This window comes from Rhinatrema bivittatum, chromosome 8 (genome assembly GCF_901001135.1).
Source record: "Rhinatrema bivittatum chromosome 8, aRhiBiv1.1, whole genome shotgun sequence".
Lineage (NCBI taxonomy): Eukaryota > Metazoa > Chordata > Amphibia > Gymnophiona > Rhinatrematidae > Rhinatrema > Rhinatrema bivittatum.
In genome coordinates this window covers 200421225-200441663 of record NC_042622.1, presented here as the reverse complement: position 1 = coordinate 200441663, position 20439 = coordinate 200421225, and the positions used below count along the sequence as shown (strand labels likewise).

At 44.3% G+C, this 20439-nt stretch overlaps 1 protein-coding gene across 2 annotated transcripts in view; it reads left to right on the top strand.

Annotated features, from left to right (window-relative positions):
• The window catches only part of SGSM2 (small G protein signaling modulator 2), a 270962-nt gene that overhangs the window by 226086 nt on the left and 24437 nt on the right, over positions 1-20439 (top strand). For both annotated transcript variants that reach the window (XM_029612532.1, XM_029612531.1), the window contains 3 exons: positions 11409-11591; positions 12140-12556; positions 19631-19755. In XM_029612532.1, coding sequence (XP_029468392.1) covers positions 11409-11591; positions 12140-12556; positions 19631-19755 — 725 coding nt within the window. The remainder of the gene's footprint in view (positions 1-11408; positions 11592-12139; positions 12557-19630; positions 19756-20439) is intronic.

Genomic DNA, 20439 nt, shown 5'->3' with positions numbered 1-20439 from the left:
CCCCCCCAGGGCACCTGAGGTGCGTTAAGAAAGCGGGTGCTGATTGTTCAGCGCCTGCTTTTTACGCTAATTTATTGCATCGGCCCCTGAGTTGGAAGCTCAAAAGGAGCAGGAAGAACTCGCTGAGCCAAATGCCCCTGCCCTCTTCACCTTCCCCCACACAAAATTAAAAAAAACTGAAAAGACAAATCTAGCATGAAGTGAGACTTGGAAAGAATTTTCTACAAGTGGAGATGAGAAAAATGAATGCTTGCTTTTTTTTTTTTTTTTTTGAGACAAGTGTGAAAACATAAATAAATGGGAGAGCCAACTTAGGAAAAAGACCCAGGCAGAAAGCACTTGGCTAGGAAACAGCAATGCTGTCTAAGAGTCTCTCGTAATGGGATGTTCCAGCAGAAACTCTGAAAAGTGGAGCCCTCAGCAGATTACTCTTGCTGTAGGCTGACGCAACTTCCCCTGCTCTTAAAATGAGCAGCTAACTGAAACCATCCATCCTCATGGCTGCTGCTGATATTGGAGTCATCCATCAGCTCAGAGCAGGCGGAAGGGCCTGGAGCCAGCTTGCGAAGCTCGGATCTCCTCCAGTTCCCAACGAAGCAAAGCTGCCATTGCGATCTTAAGACCAGACAGCTGCCAGAAATGACAGATTCCTTGCAGCCCCTGGTTCGCGTGTGCACCACCAAAGCTGCCCTGGCTGCTGAGAACCCTGGAACCCAGCCCTGGCTCATACTAATGGCTGCTTTTTATTCAGCTCTCGTCACCGAATGTAGCTGCAAATTATCTCTGACGCCTTCTGGTCCCAGGTTCTTCCTTCGCAGCACCAGCCCCCTTAATGTTGATCGTGTTTGGAGAGCAGTACAGTATAAACCTTCTGACATTGCTCTATTCCCTAGGCACAGCCTACAGTGCAGTAACTCTACTGACCTGGAGAGAACACATGCACTTTTCTCTTTCTTCACACTGTTGCTTCCTTCTTTATCTCGCACTTCCTCCTGCTTTCCTTCTTCTCCTACCCCACCTCCACTTCTAGGTCCCCAAAGGCCGTAGCCTACTTTCAAAGGGAAGGAAGGCTTATGAGATTACAATGTGTGTGTGTGTTTGTGTTCCAATAACTTTCTTACAGCCAGCAGAGGGGGAAAGTACACGAGGGCTTCAGCCTGAATTTTCAAAGCAGACTTCTGCGGGTGACTCCGGGAGCCCTACACGGTACGTGCACGTACGTACGTTCACACCTGCTTGGGAGAAGGTGAAAACGTATACGTGGACACATTTATGCCCATATCTACGAAAATCCAAAGTATGGATGTAAGCTGTTTCTTTGAAGGATACATAAAAGTACGCGTGAAATCGCTTCCATGCATACTTTCACGTGCATGACCCCTGGGTAGTTTAAAAAAAAAAAAAAAAAGCCTGTTTACATGCCTAAAACCAGGTTTTAAGAACATAAGAAATTGCCATGCTGGGTCAGACCAAGGGTCCATCAAGCCCAGCAGCCTGTTTCCAACAGAGGCCAAAACCAGGCCACAAGAACCTGGCAATTACCCAAACACTAAGAAGATCCCATGCTACTGATGCAATTAATAGCAGTGGCTATTCCCTAAGTAAACTTGATTAATAGCAGTTAATGGACTTCTCCTCCAAGAACTTATCCAAACCTTTTTTGAACCCAGCTACACTAACTGCTCTAACCACATCCTCTGGCAACAAATTCCAGAGCTTTATTGTGCGTTGAGTGAAAAAGAATTTTCTCCGATTAGTCTTGAATGTGCTACTTGCTAACTTCATGGAATGCCCCCTAGTCCTTCTATTATTCGAAAGTGTAAATAACAGAGTCACATCTACTCATTCAAGACCTCTCATGTTTTTAAAGACCTCTATCATATCCCCCCTCAGCTGTCTCTTCTCCAAGCTGAACAGCCCTCTTTAGCCTTTCCTCATAGGGGAGCTGTTCCAACTCCTTTATCATTTTGGTCACTCTTCTCTGTTCCTTCTCCAGTACAACTATATCTTTTTTGGAGATGCGGTGACCAGAATTGTACACAGTACTCAAAGTGCGGTCTCACCATGTAGCGATACAGAGGCATTATGACATTTTCCGTTTTATTCACCATTCCCTTCCTAATAATTCCTAACATTCTGTTTGCTTTTTTGACTGCAGTAGCTCACTGAGCCGACAATTTCAATGTATTATCCACTATAATGCCTAGATCTTTTTCCTGGGTGGTAGCTCCTAATATGGAACCTAACATCGTGTAAATACTGCATAGGTTATTTTCCCTATATGCATCACCTTGCACTTGTCCACATTAAATTTCATCTGCCATTTGGATGCCCAATCTTCCAGTCTTGCAGGGTCCTCCTGTAATGTATCACAATCCGCTTGTGATTTAACTACTCTGAATAATTTTGTATCATCTGCAAATTTGATAACATCACTCGTCGTATTCCTTTCCAGATCATTTATATATGTATTGAAAAGCACCAGTCCAAGTTCAGATCCCTGAGGCACTCCACTATTTACCCTTTTCCACTGAGAAAATTGACCATTTAATCCTACTCTCTGTTTCCTGTCTTTTAACCAGTTTGTAATCCACGAAAGGACATCGCCTCCTATCCCATGACTTTTTAGTTTTCGTAGAAGCCTCTAATGAGGGACTTTGTCAAATGCCTTTGAAAATTCCCCCTTTGTGTTCCGTGTCCTGCTTACACTACTTTTTCAGTACATGAGGGAATTTCTGGGATGTGCATATATTGTATGTATGTGTACGTGTTCCGGAGAGAAGGCTCCATTAGGACCCCAAGACAGAGGTCTGGAGCTGACTACAGACGTCCCAGAGTATGTAACGCAGGAGCCTGTTGTACCAGCAAAGGTTGTTGCCCTCTTTATAACCTCTCTCCCGTCAGGGCACACCCTCTACTAAACCGGTGGGACCATTAGAGGGTGCATCTGCTTGGCAACTGGAGGCTGAATGCCCCCTGGCCTTTTTCTGACTGTATCTACTGTGGCTCTTCTGCCTTCTAGGTTAACCCGTTTAAACCCCATCAATCCTGACAGAACCCAGCCTTCAGTGAGCTTGGGGAGGCTGGAGTATTTACAACATTTTCACTAAAAACTTGATGGCTGTGGGGATTACTACAAAGCTTGGTAATAAACCAGGGAAGGGGACCTAGGTGTTCGCTTTTGTGCTTGTAAGAAGCAAAGTTGAAGATGGCAAGGCCTCTTAGTGGAGGTGATGGAGGCCATCACTGTAGCAGATGTTGATCAGCGAGTCTTCATTTGGAAAACTTAAAACCTCAGCCACCAAATATCCAAATCAAGAGCTGCATCCAGACATTCCAATAAACATTACAGACAAATCTTAGCAAGAATAGGAAAAATGTAGATATCGCTTCCATTGGGTGATCTTATTCCTCCTGCTTGATGGCATTTTGAAACCATATTTTAATGATGGTGTATTTATTTATAGCTTAGCATGTTTTATTATTTATTTATATTTGAGTTTGTTCCATTGTTTTTATTCTGAGTTTTGTTTTATTACATGATTATATTATGTATGTTTTATTGTTCATCGCTCAGGCCGGTACCGTGTTGAGCGATTAAGAAATACAATAAATGTAAATCAAAGGAAATATTTCTGTCTCAAAGAGTTCCATATATTCAGCTGCAGGCTGTCCAGGTAGGTTAACCAGATAAACGTACTCAGTCACTTAAACTGGATATTCAGTGGTCCAGGCATGTCTGCTTAAGTCCAAAGTTATCTAAGTAAGTTTATCTGGATAACTTAAGGGAGCCATACAGCACAACTAAATTTATCTAGATTACTTACCCGGGTACTGCTGAATATCCGCGTTATCCAGGTAAGTTTTACCCGCCTAAGTCGGAGATGGTGAGTGCGACAGAATGTTTAAATCCCGCAGTTTGCCTGGCTAAGTCCCAAATGTAGCTGCACAAACCTTTTCTGATACAGACCTGAAAAGATTTATTTTATCAAAATCTCCAAATTAGGACAGTTTGGGCTAATATTCAGCGGACCAGTGAGCAGGCAGCTTTCCCCAGACATTCAGCAGCACTTAGCCGGATAAATCTGCTGCTGAATTTTTCCGGTTAAAGTTACCCCAGTAAATTTAGGGAAGCAAATTTTCCAACCAGGTTTACAGTTAAGGTTGCCTGGCCAATGCCGAATGTCAGCATGTGCCGGATACATTTTAACCTTGACCCCAGCCCTGCTAAATGTTAGTCGGCTGATGGGAAAAGTTTAATCGGTGAAGGGAGTAGGAAATTTGTCTCAGGGGTTTGTTCGGCTGACTTAAAAGTTAGTCAGAAAATACTTTAGCATTCAATTTTTTTGTTCATGAGCCCACCACATCAGGTCAATCAATTTACATATATGTTGACCCCTGCTAGCCTGCCGGGCATAAAGCCCGCTTGGTCCTGATGGATAAGATTGGTTATAAGGTTGTTCATTCTGTCTGCTAGGATTTTAGCTAAGAGTTTAAGGTCCAGGTTCAGTAGCGAAATGGGCCTATCTGACCCGCATGCAGTTGGATCTGAAGAATATGATTGATCAGATACACAATATTAGGAAGGAAAAATACCCAGACGCCTCTGCTGTACTGTGGCCTGTCAGAGGTGAATGAACTCTGAGTGCCTTTCTGAGCATGACTTGCAGAATGTCCCTGAGATAGACCTACTGGCACCAACAAGAGAGGCCTATTCAATGGCAACATTTACTTCATAATACAAGGAAACTTGGTTCGTATGAAGCCAGGATGTAAGCTTTTGTCTTACAAATGTATATCTCAACGGACAGAAACCAGGTGAAAAGAAGATCCTTTGAGGTTACAGTTTTAATTAAATCCTGGTGCCAAGAAACGGAATTCAGGCCTAACTCCTATTGAAGCCACAGACTTGCTATTTGTTTACACAACAAAGAAGAACAACAGGATACTAGAAGGAATACAGTGCATCAAAGCTATGGTGATAAAGGAACTTTTATGGTGGAAGGGTGGTTTCAGGGAAGACAAGTAAATAGTATGATTTTTACAAATGAATGGAGGATGTCCTCACAAGCATTTCCTATACATGATAGATTGTCATGACAACAGCATAATGTATCTTTGTAAATAAGTCTTTGGGCAGTCACGTCATTCATTCTGGAAACTTCGGTAGTGCTGTATTTTGATTATATAAGTCAGGGCATGTCATATATTCATTGAGATGCTAGTTATTACAGATAGAGGGCATATCGCATCTCCCAGGAACACTTGGTAAAGCCAAATAAATTTCAATTTGTACTATTGTACTGAGACTGAGTGTTCTTGTTGCTCTGGCCCTGAGTCCAGAAATTATGGACAGATCCCTCTCCGGTTTCGGTACTCCAATTTAGTTTTTTCAATTGCTACTTCTCTCCTTAATTATTCTTTACCAAACTTTATTAGGGTGAAGCTTGTTCTTTTGTCTATGACCCAACTTTTCGATCTTTGTTTGCCAACTTTGGGACTGTGTGTGCAGGGTGGAAGGGAGGGAAGGGGGATGTTGTCAGGGATGGGGTTATACCTTAAATGGTATTCCACAGTTTGGTATCCTTTCTTCATTTTGTGAGTATTTTCATGTGTAATACCAATAAAAATATACATACTAAAAAGAAAATACTTTAGCATATCAGCCTTGTTATATTTGGGGTATTTAAGTTCTATACTGATAATACAACCTTTGTGATTCTTTTTTTGTAAATGATATTTTATTGCAACATTTTAAACTGGTACAAACTTCTGAGTATACATAGTATAACATGTACTGTTTTATAATTACGTGTTTGCATCAGGTTACATCATCGTCATTTTCAGTTGTAACATATTCAATTACAGATTAGGCTAGACTCATAATCCAAGTCATAACACCTCATTTTCTATATTATACAGAAGTAATCAGATGTTGGGCTGTTCAGGCACTTATAGAGGACCTGTCCGCCACATTTTGTATGGGGACCATATCGAGGGGGGATCGGGCTTTTTCCATGCTGCTGCTATAACACTTCTGGCAGCTATTAATGTTTGATGCATCAGTAACATTTGTTTTTGGTGCTTTCCAGGGGCATATTTAATAATGCACTTTCAGGGGATAGATGAATGTTAACATTCAAGATTTGCTGAGTTATACATGAGACTGTCCCCCAAAATTCTGCTATCTTAGGGCACTCCCACCACATGTGAAGAAAGGAACTCTTTTGACCACAATCTCTCCAACATAAATCGTCTCTTGAGAGGTTGGCTTTGAACAGCTTGACTGGTGTGAAATATCACCTTAGTAAGATTTTATAACTGTTTTCAGAAAATGATGCTGATATTGAACTTCTTTTGTGTTAAGGAAAATCATATCCCATGTTTCATCCTCAAGCTCTTTCCCTAAGTCACTTTCCCAGGCTTTTATATAGGTGGGTTTCTGACTGAAATCATTGTTAGGAAGGCTACAGATTTTTGAGATTCCCCCTTTTATCTTATCTGCCTGGTCACACCAGTGTTCAAATTGAGGTTTTCCCATAGTTAAGTCATCTTCTATTTTTTTGGAATGAAGGAAGTGGCACAATTGAACATATGGAAATATATCCCTATCCATGAGTTGATATGTTTCTTTGAGATGTACGAAAGGTGACAGCCCTCCCATCTCCCATATATTTCCCACTGTTACAATCTTTTTCGTTTTCCAGTCTCTGAAACACGGCGAGTTCCATCCCGAGGAGAATAGGCTATTATGGAACAGCATCGAGCTAAAAAAAATACTTCCTTCTACCCACCAATTTATGCTGCCACTGTTTCCAAACTCTAATAGTGGTGCTGATGGTTGGAGGTATTTCTCTACTAGCTAGCCAAGTATTCCGCGGCTGCCATGTTGTAACCCAAATGGGCATGTTGCCTAGAAATGCTTGTTCAATTGCTTCCCAGTGTTTCTGTTCGCCCTTTTTGTTCCAGTCTATGATTGCTCTTGTTTGTCCTGCTGCGAAATACCACCTCAAGTGTGGTACTCCTAACCCACCTTGTAATTTGTGTCAATACATTACACCGCTCGCTACCCTAGGTGGTTTCCTTTTCCATATAAAGGCAAACACCCGTTTCTGCCAACACTTAAGAGTAGCGGTAGAAACATGTATCGGTAGTGTTTGGAAAAGATAAAGAAACTTTGGGAGAATGCTCATTTTTATGGATGCGATTCTGCCCGTCCATGTTGGCGGGGCTCTAGACCGGTTATCTAAGTCTTTAAAGATTTTGGAGGTTAAGGGTGTATAAGTAAATCTAAATAGATCCTCCACCTTACTGCTAATTAAAATTCCTAAATAGTTTATTTTTTGGGGGGCCCATTTGAAAGGAACAACTGTTTTAAGGCCTGGGTTTGTTCCTTTGGGACAGAGATATTCAGAAATCAGAATCTCTGACTTGTCAAGATTTAATCTAAAACCTGACACTGAACTGAACTCTGATAATGCTTCTACCATTCCCTTCAGTGAATTTAGTGGCCTAGACAGAGTAAATAGAATGTCATCATCGAATAATGACATCTTATAGTCCGTGCCCCCTACATCAATCCCTGCTATGGATGTTAGTAATCGAACTTTTATAGCTAGTGGTTCTAAGAATAAGGCGAATAGTAGTGGGGATAGCAGACAACCTTACCTCATACCTCTCTTGATAGGGAATGGGTCTGAGTAGGATCCATTTATTTTAACACACGCTTTAGGATCTTCATATAACTTAGATAACCATCGCAAGAAGAAGGGACCAAAATTCATCTTCTCCAGAGAATGGAACAAATATGGCCAGTGGACCATATCGAACACTTTTTCAGCGTTGACGGATAGTAATATAGCTGGAGTATGTCTCTGTTGTACCCACCATATAAGGTTGATAATCTTGCGGACATTGTCTGCCGCCATCCTGCCTGGGATAAAACCTGTTTGGTCAGTGTGTACTAGTTTTGCCATAACTTTATTTAATCGATTGGCCAATATTTTGGCCAATATCTTTAAATCAATATTGATTAGTGAATGGGTCAATAAGACCCACATTCCAAAGGGTCATGGCCAGGTTTAGCTAGAATTGTTATCCCAGCTACATTGGATCCTGAAAACAATGATGTTCCAGAGCGTAAGGAATTAAACAATTCTAAAAGAGGGGAGGACACTGCTTGTGTAAATTTTTTATAAAATTGGGCAATGAAGCCATCTAATCCCGGTGCTTTATTCAGTTTAAGGTCTTTGATCACTTGTAGTACTTCACTTTGTGAAATTTCTTTTTCTAAGAATTGTTTTTCTTCCTCTGAAATACTAGGGAGATTGACCTGCTTTAAATATGAGTCTATCCTAGCCTTCTGAATACCTGCATCTTTCGTACACAAGTCACCATAAAACTACTGAAAGCGTTGTTGAATTTCCTTGGGAGATGATAGTATAGATCTGTTGTCCCCATGATTCCTAGAAATTTGATTTTGGGCTACACGGTGTTTCAGCCATCTAGCTAGAAGCCTACTAGCTTTGTTCCCCCATTCAAAGTGCTCTTGTTCACAAGATTCAACTGAGAGGAAATAGCATCTAGATTTAAGGAACATAGTGAATTCCTAACTTGTTGCAGGTTCAGGAGGATAGAATGAGAAGGATTGCACTTATGCATGGCTTCCAGTAAAGCTATCTCAGCTAGCAATTTTGTTTTCTGAGCTAATTTTGCCTTTTTATTATAGGTTGCCTGAGATATAAATCTACCTCTAAGCACAGCTTTTGGACATTCCCAGTATAATGGAGGGTTTTGCATAGTGGCCTCATTGAATTTCTTGTATTTTTCGATCGCGGCTAATATTGTGGAGCAGAAGGCCTCGTCCTCCAATAGAGTATTGTTCAATTTCCAAAATCTCTTTCCAGAATCTGTGTCTGACATCTGCAGTTCCATCCACACCGGGGCATGGTCTGAACATGTTATCCGGCCTATATCTGTCCCAACAATCTTCTGACTAAGAACTTTATCCACCAGAAAAAAAAATCAATCCGTGAATACGATCTGTGGGGCTTGGAATAAAAAGTAGAATTTCTATCATGGGGGTGTCTAGACCTCCATATGTCCAATAGCTCTCATCTCTGAATGAATGAATGAAGATGTTTTCTCCCGTATTTTGTTCCCAGACCACCACCCGTGGAGTTATCCAGGTGGGGCTGAACCGTCAAATTGAAATCCCCAGCTATTACAAAATGGCCTTCTCCTTCCAAACTCAGAATATTATCTAGTACATCTACATATGCGATGTACTCCACATTTGGGGCATAAATGTTCAAAAAAGAATAAATCTCCTTTCCTGCTTCCATCTGCAAAAATAGGAAAAGCCCTTCAGGGTCCTCCCGGATTTTTCGTACATGACACTGGAAGTCTTTATGCAGCAATATGCTCACCCCAGCGTATTTAGCTGATTTTGAAGCCGCCGTGAAGAATTGTTGGGGGAATAGAGGCCACTGCAATAAATGCTCCTAACGACATTTTAAATGTGTTTCTTGTAGGAATATAATAGCAGCGCCTGAGCTCTGAGCCTCTGCCCTAAACAGCTGCCATTTGCGTGGGCTATTCAGGCCCTTAACATTAATAGACATTATTTTAATAGGAGCCATCTTACTATGTTGACAAAATAGAATGCAATTTTTCCCTTCTGGTTCCCATCCCCTCACCTCCCATACCTTGCGGGCCACTCATAGTCCATGTTTTACCCCTTAATCCAATGGTTATTACTTCTGAAGAGGTGTTGATATGTTGTAAATTGTAATCACATTCTAGCCTGTTAATAAGAACTGTTATACAACATGAAGCAAAAAACTGTAACCTTTGTGATTCTAAACAAAATACCTAGTTATAGAAAGACCAATTTTGAAAAGAGTTTAACTGGCTAACTTTGGGAGTTAACAGGTTAAGTCTTGCAGGTTAAAACTTTGTCCCCTCTGACTGGCTAAACATACAAGGCATGCAGATTTAGCCCATTAAAAAATAGAGATGGCTTTGGAGGGCAGGTTTAGGTCAGGAGGCCTAACTTGGTTGGGCAATAGCACACCTAAATCGTCTGGCTGCCACTCAGCTACCCTTCTCTGAGCCCCAGTATCTACCAAAAAAATGTCCCTGCCCCCTAGGTTTTCCCCTCTCCTATACCAGATACAAAAATAAACGTCTCCCAAGCCACGACTCCCCTCCTACATGGTAGGAGCACAAGATGGCGCCGGCCATCCATTGCTCCTACCATGTGACAGGGGCCGACCAATGGCACCGGTAGCCCTTGTGACATAGGTCAAAGGCTATCGATGCCATTTTGAATACCGGCAGCCGACAGCGTGAGCGCAGGGGATGGCTCCCGGACCCCCCTGCTGAACCACCAGGGAGTTTTGGTAAGTCTTGGGGGGCCAGGAGGGTGGGGAGTTGTAGTTAATTAAATTTTAGCTGGGAAACGAATAAGAATGAATGTATTGGGGGGCCCCCCTTGCCGAATGCAACGTATCTGCCCCCGGACGAATACAAATACCGAATGCAACATATGCGGTCCCTCTGCACATCCCTACTACACCCCAGCCCTCAAATCCCCTTAAAATCACTGGCTGTTGGGAGGGGGAAGCATTGGGACATTTGGCCATTTTATGTATTGAGTGGCAGGAGAGAGATTATGGGGATTGTTTTTAAAGGACTTGGCTGGATAGTGCATGTATTAAGCACCAGCTGGCTATGTTTGGGCAGACAACCCAACTGCACAGTTAAAGACTGACTGGCTAATTTAGCCAGATTCCTTAAAAAAAATAAATAAAAACCTAGCCAGTTAGGTTCAACTGAAAATTCGCCTAAAGATAGTTAAAATTAACAGGTTCTCTTTGGCATTCAGTGGCTCTTTGAAAATTGACCCCATAGTATATGGGTGGCCAGCTCCGGTCTTCAGGAGGCACAGGATACCCACAATGAACATGCATGAGATTGATTTGCATGCACTGCCTCCATTCATGCAAATCTCTCTCCTGCATATTCACTGTGAATTCATTTCCAGTAACACTAATGGTCTGCCTTGGAGGTAGGGCTCTGCTGTCATAGGCCTGCAGTGTGCAGATCTGGGATTCCCTCCCCCTTTTCAAGGTATTATACGTGAGTCATGATCGTTTCCAGATGGTAATAATTGGGCAGTTGAGCCAGTTGTAAGATACTTGAGAGACGAGCTACGTAGCATGCAACTGTTATTAAGGCCCCTCAATTAGGGCACTTGCTGTCAGGTAATTGTGTGTTCATCACAGTGCCTGCATCCTTTACCTAGGTAACAGAAGTGGCAAAGTACCTTGAATTGATTTTATAATGTGAAATTCCAGTGGGATATAGCAAGGAGGAAGAAATGTTTTTGTTTTTCTCACCTATAGGTGGATGAAGCCATCACATCCAGGTATCAGAAGGTGATGGCAGAATGGAAGGCTTGTGAGATCATTGTGAAACAGAGAGAGAAGGTGACGCACTCCGCCATAGTCTCCAAGTTCTCCTCGGGAAGCAGCATTGATAGCCACGTCCAGCGTCTAATACACCGGGACTCCACAATCAGTAATGATGTAAGAGCCCTCGACGGCATGCAGCGTCAAAACATTTCCCACTTTATCCCAGACGTTTGGTGTACAGCTCGAGAAGATATCTCTGAACTCGAGAGGAACTGAGCACAGATGCCTCTGTACGTTCTCCCCTGTTAGCTTCCATGTAAAGCCCAAGTGCTACAGTGACCACAGCTGGCCAAGGGAGTAGGTTACTCAAGAACCATTTCTGGTGTTGCTTTTTTAGCCAAAACACTAGGTGAGGCTCTTGGAGCTGTGCTGGATTTTTCTACCCCTTCCACTCTTCCCCTCTCTCACTCTAACATGAGCTGTCCACTCTTTAGTATAAACCCAGCTAGCCTAAGTAGTCAGAAACTAAGCTTTCACCATGGCAAAGGCAGAGTGCCAGCCACTAGCCCATCCAGCTGGTCTTTTTTTGAAGGCTTTTACTCTTATTCTAAGTAAGGGTAACTTCCATCCAGCAATATTTTTGTTAAAACAATATTTGAATCCTTGTTTGCTGCCCTGCCATGCCTATTCTCCTGCAGTAACTGTGAATCTGTTTCTTCCAGGTTTTTATGTCTTCAGATGAAATGGACCCAAGTGATCGAGATCTGAAAGGTCGAGGCGACCCAGGGTTGACCGTCCTAGGCACTGGGACACCGGTGGCGGTGGCGGCCATGGAGCAGCAGCAGCAGTCGGTGGAATTTGACTCCCCAGATTCTGGGCTCCCCTCTTCCCGCAATTATTCCGTGACCTCGGGCATGCTGTCCAGCATTGACGATGGACAGAGTGTCTGCTTCGAGGACGGGGTGGAGGAAGAATCCAGCACGGAATCAGAAAGGACAGAGCTCTCCATGGGCTCCCCTCGCAAAATGCAGGCCAGGACTGAGACTCAGGACACGCTCACAGAGGAGCAGCTCTGTTCCCAGTTGGACTATCTAAGGGCCGAAGAAGACATCTCTTCCATGTGCCCCACGTCTTATACAGTAGGTTGACTTACTGTATTCTGTAGTATATTTCATTGTGGTGTAGACCTTCTATATTTAAAAGCCATTTATCCTTCTAAATGGCTTTTGAATATCTACCTCAAGGTAAAGTTTCTAGCCTACTTTCTAAAGGACGAAAAGTAGGCTTATGAGATCACCATGTCTGTGTCACTTTAATCACTTTTATGTTTGGCTTCCTGTCCACACCAGATTTTCAGGGTGTACGTCAGGGAGTTAAAGAAGCTCCTGACAGGGGTAATTATTTTAGGGCTCCACCTATGCGTGCATCCTAGGAAGTAGACTCCACTGAGCAAAAGTGAAAATAATTTTGTACAAGGCCAGGCTCCTCTGTGTGTTTCCCTTCCCTTCCCGATCCAACTCCGGAGCTCTTGTGCCCGTGAAATGTTTGATGCAGGCAGTTGCTTCAATTCTTTCACCTTGCTGAAATGAGATGTGATTCCAGCAAGACTCGTTGCTTTCAGGAAAGTGACGTTTCAGCCGTTCACACTCAGAAGTCCAAACTGTGAAAAGGGTTAAGCCCAAAAAGAAGGCTGTCCCGCCCGGGGCTTAATGCTGGCATTGCTGTTCAAAACGTGCTTTGGAGTTTTGTTTACTTACAAATAGTTGATATTCTGCTTTTAGCTGGGCATGGTGTCCAAGAGGATTACAATCAATGTCAAGGGCTAACAAGTATATTAGTGAAAAGTGCAAGTTAGGATTGCATGCCATTATAATTGCATAAAGTCCACAGATAGGGAGAAGTTTGAACTTCCTAGTGAGCTGACTGAGCGAAGGCCTTGTTGAACAACCATGCTTTAGCCTTTTTCCAGAAAGAGAAGTAGTATGGTTCCAGGTGGATGGGTAGTGGAACCTCGTTCCAGATCTTGGGAGCATAGTGGCTGAAGGCCCTTGGTTTCATGCGGTTCGGTGGGTGGGTAGGGAAGAAGGGTTTTTTTTTTGTGAGGATGAGAGCCCTCTAGCAAGGATGTAGAAGGCAGGGACAGGAAAGATACTCTGGAGCCTGTTTTGATCACACATTTGAAGACGAAGCAGAGGGTTTTGAATTTATTTCTGCTTTCAGTGCAGTCTGTAAAGGATGGTCTGATGATTTGGCTCCTAACAGGATTCTGGCTGCCATGTTTCGCAAGAGTTGTACTAGTTTTAAGGTGGTCAGGGAGATAGATTACTGTAACCCTCTACTGAATGATAATAAGTGACTAGTGATTAGTGCATGGACGACCAACGCAAGGTTGTGCTTCTCAAGGTAGTTCTGTAGTTGCCAGATTTGGCAGGGGTACATAAAGGAACCTGTTATTACCTTAAATGTGTGGGATCCCATCATGAGATTAGAATCAAGTTGAAACCCTAGGCTTCGCACAGTCTTTGGGCTGGAGTGAGATACCTGATAGGAAGGGTATGGACCATAAGGAGGTGACCTTGGTGGCTTAGTCTGAGGAGTTCTGATTTGGAGAGGTTAAATTCGAGTTTATGATTGCTGAGCGACTGGACTACTGCCATTGGACAGTTTTTTGAGACTGGGGATGGGGAGAGGCTTGATCGGATTCAGGTTTAATGCAAAATTGAATGTCATCTGCAAACAGGTAATAAATAATACCAAGAGGAAGGACAGACAATTCACTAATGTCCTTTGAAGTTCAGAAACAATCTTTTAATTGTGTACAGGCAAGTGTGAAGCATCACAACAAGTAACTTATAATAGTAGCTTCACAGTGCCCCGACACGGGCCGTGCTTTGAGAAAACAGCAATGGGAGGGAACCCACAGTTGAAAAGGCATTTGAAAGTAGGGAGTCAGAGTGTCAACAGTGGAATCCCCAAACAAACAGTTGCAAAGGGAACACCTAAAATATGTTCTTGTATGTAGAAGTTCAAAAAACTCTCTTTAAGGATATGTCGGGGATTACAGGCACAAGTAGTGGAGTCAGTGAAGGAACGCTGACATACCCTTAAAGAGAGCTCTGTTTGTGGGTTCCCTCCTGATGCAGTTTTCTCTAAACACAGCCTGTGCCGGGGGACCATGAAGTTACTGTTGTAAATTATTTCTTGTGTTGCTGGCACACTTGCCCGTAACAATTAAAAGGTGGTTTCTGAACTTCAAAGGATATTAGGGAACTGTTTGTCCTTCCTCTTGGGTATTCTTTATTGGTTATTGCTGGTTGGACTCTCGCCTATTTATCTACGTGCTTATCTGCAAACAGATGACATTCGATGTTGAAAGATAGAATCAGGTCACAGATAGGACAGATGTGAGAGTTAAAGAGAATTGGGGAAAGAACAGAGCCCTGTGGTACTCCACAAATTAGGTTTTTAGAAGTGGACTGTTTGTTGGCCCACATGACAGATTGCAGAATAAATTCAACCGTCTAAGGGCAAGTACCTTCAATGCTGATTTTCCTAGCATGTAGCCAGGTGGACTAATGACCAATGGGTTGTGCTCCCCTGCCAGCAGATGGAGATGGAGTCAGGTTTCAAAGCAGACATTACCCTAGATACACCCCTGCAGTGACCTCAGCCCTTCAGTATTTCTCCATCTCCAGCAGCTGCGGACATGCTTTCCCTATGGGGATCGCAGTACCTTTTGGAAGAAGAAATTCTACTTTTAAATTGGAGAAAGATTCAGCCCCGCTCTCCTATGGTGATACCTAAAGGAACCTCCCCCAGTTGAGAAATCCTGAGGTGATTTCCGAGATCCCTCAGAGGTGTGCCTTGGACCGGTAGTCTGTTCCCGACATGGACTTTGCTGCTGAAGCAGCTGAAAGGCAGCAGGTGCAGGAAGCCGAGCACAGCGGTGATGGCCAAAGCTCTCTCCCCCCACAGCCAGAGACCATCTCTGTACCCAGACAGTAAGCACTGAGCACAGGTAAGTAAAAATAAAACAAAAAAAGAAGAGGATTTCCTCACAATTCAGAGAAGTTGGGAGGGGGGTTTGGGTAAGACTTTCTCCGGTCTCCATGCTCAGCGCACCATACTGATCTCATTCCTGATCCCGTTGGGGTAAGGGGAAGTGGGCTTCTGAGCAGCCCCCCCTCCCAGTGGGCTAGGCCCCGCTTTAGGCTTGGTCGGCACCATCTTGCGGGCATAACGTATGCATACAAAGGCGCAGAATACATGTAAAGCCAGGCACACAGGCTGTGCGTGTGCTCGCTGCGGCCTGCATAGGGGCCCAAAATCTATGCACATAAAATTTTAAGCTTGAGCTGTCTGAACATGAAGTTACTGTTGCCAATGGCTCCGGCAGCAAAGTAACATAAGCACATTTCTCTCTGCATTGCTTGTCATATTAGGGCTGCACAGCCTGACCTGGATTCTTGCTTATGTTAGAACTGTGAGGAAGCCAGGGAGAGTTGGCCTCCCCGGACTTTGCTAAGCCCGGCTCCTCCCATTCAGAGGCTGGGTCAGCCATAGCCTTAACTGGAAGTACCCCGGATCTGAATAACCAGGACTGGGTCATCTATGGGAGACGGAAATTTAGCAGCACCTACCCTATTCATGGACCCAGCCGCCTTCTCTTGGGTGGAATTCTTTCAAGGCCTTCAAGCCTTCATACAGATGCAGTCTGCTACCTCACTTGCCCCTGTATGGACGGTAAGCCTTCCCTCTCCCAGTCCTATCGGCAGACCTCGATGCATGCCTCAACTCACCAAGGGTATCCCTGGCAGGGACCAAGATGGCACGGACGAAGAAGAGAATCCAGATTCCTTGGAAGATGGGGAAATCCCCCCCTGGTTTAGAATCGTATCAGACCATTTATGGTTTTTCCATAGAGATGAATTGCTGGCCCTGGTTTCCCAGACCCTGAAGATGCTGGGAGTTCCTGGGGTAGACTCTTATGACTGAACCAAAGAAAAATCCTCTTCTGGTTTCCCTACGGAAAGCCTCTTGCTACTTTCCAGTACTGGAAGCCATCCAGGAGTTGATTGACCTGGAACAGGATGCCTCAGAAGCAAGTTTTAAATGTGGATGAGCGTTAGAAGCTCTATACCCACTGGCAGCGAGAGAACATTTGTGTTTCCCTAAAGTTGATGTGCTGGTCTGTGCCATCTCTCAGCAAACAATTATCCCATTGGAGGAAGGAGCGGCCTTGAAGGATGCGCATGATAGGCGGATGGAGTCCATCATTAAACAGGCCTTTGACACAATAGCAATGACCTTACAGATTGCTTCTTGTTGTGCCCTGGTAACTCGTTCGTGCCTGCTCCTCTCTCAGGAGGTGGGTAACTCAGAGGCAAATTCCAGAGCAGTTATGGAACCCACTGCTGCCTTTTAGCTGATGTGGGCTCGGATCTAGTCTGTACCTCGGCCAGAGGAATGGCCTCAGTGGTGGTGGCCAGAAGGCAGCTATGGCTGCGGAATTGGTCAGCAGATGCAACATCCAAGGCAAATCTCACAAAGATGCCCTTTAAAGGATCACTACTTTTTGGAAGCGAATTGGAAAAGCTGGCCAGTAAACGGGACAAATCTCCAATACCAAGGCTACCAGAAGATAAGAGAAAGTAGTTGCAGCACCCCTTGCTCATGAGGGTTGATCCAGTGGCTCCCAATGCTTTCACCCCTACAGAAACTCGACATTTCAAAGGTCTCAGTCCTTTTGGAGTCGGCAGCCCAAGAGAGGGTCAGGCTCAGGATCAGATTCATCCCAAACCCCCCACTGAAGCTTTGCCAGCCCACCCTCAGAACGAGGAGATAAGGGGTCGACTGTCCTCCTTCTACCAACAGTGGATCGAGATCACCTCAGACAAATGGATACTGGAGGCCATACGAGAAGGATATGCGCAGGAATTTCGCACCACTCCTCGGGACATATTCAAGATAACTTCTTGCCACTCCCAGCACAAGAAGCAGGCAGTGGAGACTACCCTATTAAGGTTCCTCAGAATGAGGACTATAATCTGAATACCTGCAAAGGTTCCCCGATTCTTCCGTCACAGAAGAGATCAGTTGACCCTGGAGATCGATGCTGTCATTCAGATGTGGCCAGAAGAGGAGATGCTATATGCCTTCCCTCCATGGCCCTTCCTGGGCAGGGTCATTTGCAGAATCAAGCGCCACAAGGGATTAGCCCTACTAGAAGCTCCAGATTGGCCCAGGCATCTGTAATATGAGACATACGGAGACTCCTGGTGGAGACACACACACACCCCATGTCTCCCACCGCACAGGAACCTGCTACAGCAGGAATCGTCCTTCACAAGGATCTGACTATTCTTTCTTACGGTCTGGCCCTTGATAGGGCTCGCCTGATGAAGCGAGGATATTCAGTGGCAGTAATTGCCACCTTACTCCGTGCATGGAAGTTCTCTACGTCCCTAGCATAGGTGCGGGTCTGCAGATTATTTGAGGCCTGGTATGAGGAATGCGGTGCTCCCCTCAGGTAGTCAAAATCCCACTAATTCTGGAATTTTTGCAGGATGGCGTGAATAAAGGTTTGACCCTTAACTCCTTGAAAGTGCAGGTAGCAGCTCTCTTGTTTCAGGAGCAAGGTAAACAGACCCTGCTTGTCGGCTCATCAGGACATGGCCCATTTTCTGAAAGGGGTGAAGCACCTCTGGCCACCCTTATGGTGGCCGGTTCCCTTGTGGAATCTTTATCTAGTATTGGAGTTCTTGGCAGGGCCCTTCTTTTGGCTGCTGCACAGTCTTTCCTTGCGTTTATTAAATCTGACAATGGTGTTCCTGGTGGCTATATGCTTGGCACATCGCATCTCTGAACTACAGGCATTGTTGTCAGGAACAGTTCCTGCGGATGACTCCAGGAGCGTTACAGCTTCCTACCATTCCATCTGATAGCTTTTGTACATCCCATTGGTCCTGAGTCCATCTGGCTACATGTTAGAAAATGGAGAAATTACTTACCTGATCATTTTGTTTTCCTTAGCATAGACAGATGGTCTCAACATCCCGCCTATGGCTGCCCAAGAATGGCGCTAAGGATTCGCCAGTGGAGTAGATATCAATTCCAAGAGTTTACGGGTAAGCTGACATCCAGTTCAGTGTTTGGTTCAGTACAGTTACGGTTAAAAACTTGATTAAAATTGGATAATCAAGTTTTTTTTCGATAGCACTGTATGTCCACAGTGGCTTTTGAAGAGAATACCGAGGGGCTGAGTTCACTGCAGGGGTGTACCTAGGGTGACGTCAGCTTTGAAATCTGACTCTGTCTCCATCTGCTGGCAGGGGAGCACATAACCCATTGGTCCTGAGTCCATCTGTCTATAATAAGGAAACCAAAATTATCAGGTAAGTAATTTCTTCAATTCCCTAGATGCTGGATCAGGAGACACTGATCAACTGTTTCCAAAAACAGCAGAAATATCTAAGACGAAGATGGTGTCACCCCCTTGATCTGCATTTAGATGAATACCATTGATGATGTCCAAAAGGACAGATTCAGTGCCATGGCCTTTCCTGAAGCCGGCTTGCTGGCAGTGCAAGAAGTTTCTCTCTCCAAGGAAGTTGAGGAGTGGGAAGTAGACTATCTTTTCACCTAGTGTGGAAGAGAGTGGGGGAGGCTGGAGGCTGGATGGTAGTTAAGTATTATTTTGGGCTCAGATCTGGGTTTCTCCAGAATAGATTTGATTACTGCTTCTTTGAGCCTTGAGATGAGATGCCGTTGACTATGTTTAAAAGCCATAAGGCTGGAACCTTGTTTTATTGAGAGAGAGGATGGAGTTTGCATTTTAAAGTGCCCCTCTAGAGGTACATACTGTAAAAATAAGATCATCAGGTTGTTTACATGTGACTGTTCTGTGACTTGCAGCTCCTCTCTGCAGCTACTTCTTCCACCAAAGAAGCACTATAAAACTACTTGGGGTTGTGGTTTTTGTTTTTTTTTTTAATTTGTTGACCAGAAAATTCAGATTGAATGCTTTTTGGGTCCTAGAGGTATGAACAGACACAGTGATCTTTGTAAGGCATGCATAGTCATGGGGGGAGGGGGAAGGAAATCTCATGGCCCTGAGACTTCTCCTGAATCATGGCACAATGCTTTAACCCCATGGCCCTATCCTCCTCCCCGGAGTCTTTTATACTGTCTTTGAATGATGTTTTCTCTTTTAGATAGAATTACTGGATACTGTTGCCTTAAATTTACATAGGATTGATAAAGATGTCCAGAGATGTGATCGGAATTATTGGTATTTTACTGCGGCCAACCTGGAAAAACTCAGAAACATTATGTGCAGGTGTGTGGTTGTGCGTGCACGTGTAAATCTAGTGGGCGATATGTACAAGTGTTGCTGTGGGGCATGGGTGCCAGAACGTGGGGGGGAAGGAGGAACTAGCACAGTTGGATCTATGGGCCTGGAGCAGGTATTGCCAGGGTCCAGCCCAAACACAGGCCAATGAATAAGCGGGAGGGGAGGGGCGAACCGGAAGACTGGCCAAGTGTTCTGTTTTCTTTTCTTAAATAAATTGTCCTGGGCCCTGATTAAACAAGAACAGGGCACACAAGGTACTTTATGTTCAAGCTGTCCCTACATATAAACAAGAAATTAGATTGGATTTCATGCATGGGCAGAGCTGGGATTTGGATTTTAAAAAGGGGAGTGCAGATAGTGTAATGCATCTTCCTCCTCCTTCCCCTACCCCCTCACTATCATCCTCCATTCTGCTGTCCCTGGGATTGTCTCCTTCCAGCTCCTTTTCCTCTCTTGCCAGAGCATTCTTCATCTACCCCTACTGTAGGATTTCTCTCCCTTTCTTCCCTTCCACCTCACCTTCACCTCTTCCATCTCCTCCTCCTCCTCCTCTCCCGCCAGAGTTGTCGCCTTCATCTCCCCCAATTTTGGCTTTCTCTCCCTTTCTCTTAAGATTTTCTCCATGTCTCCCCTCCTCTCCTTCAGGTTAGAATAGTTTCTTTGGGGACC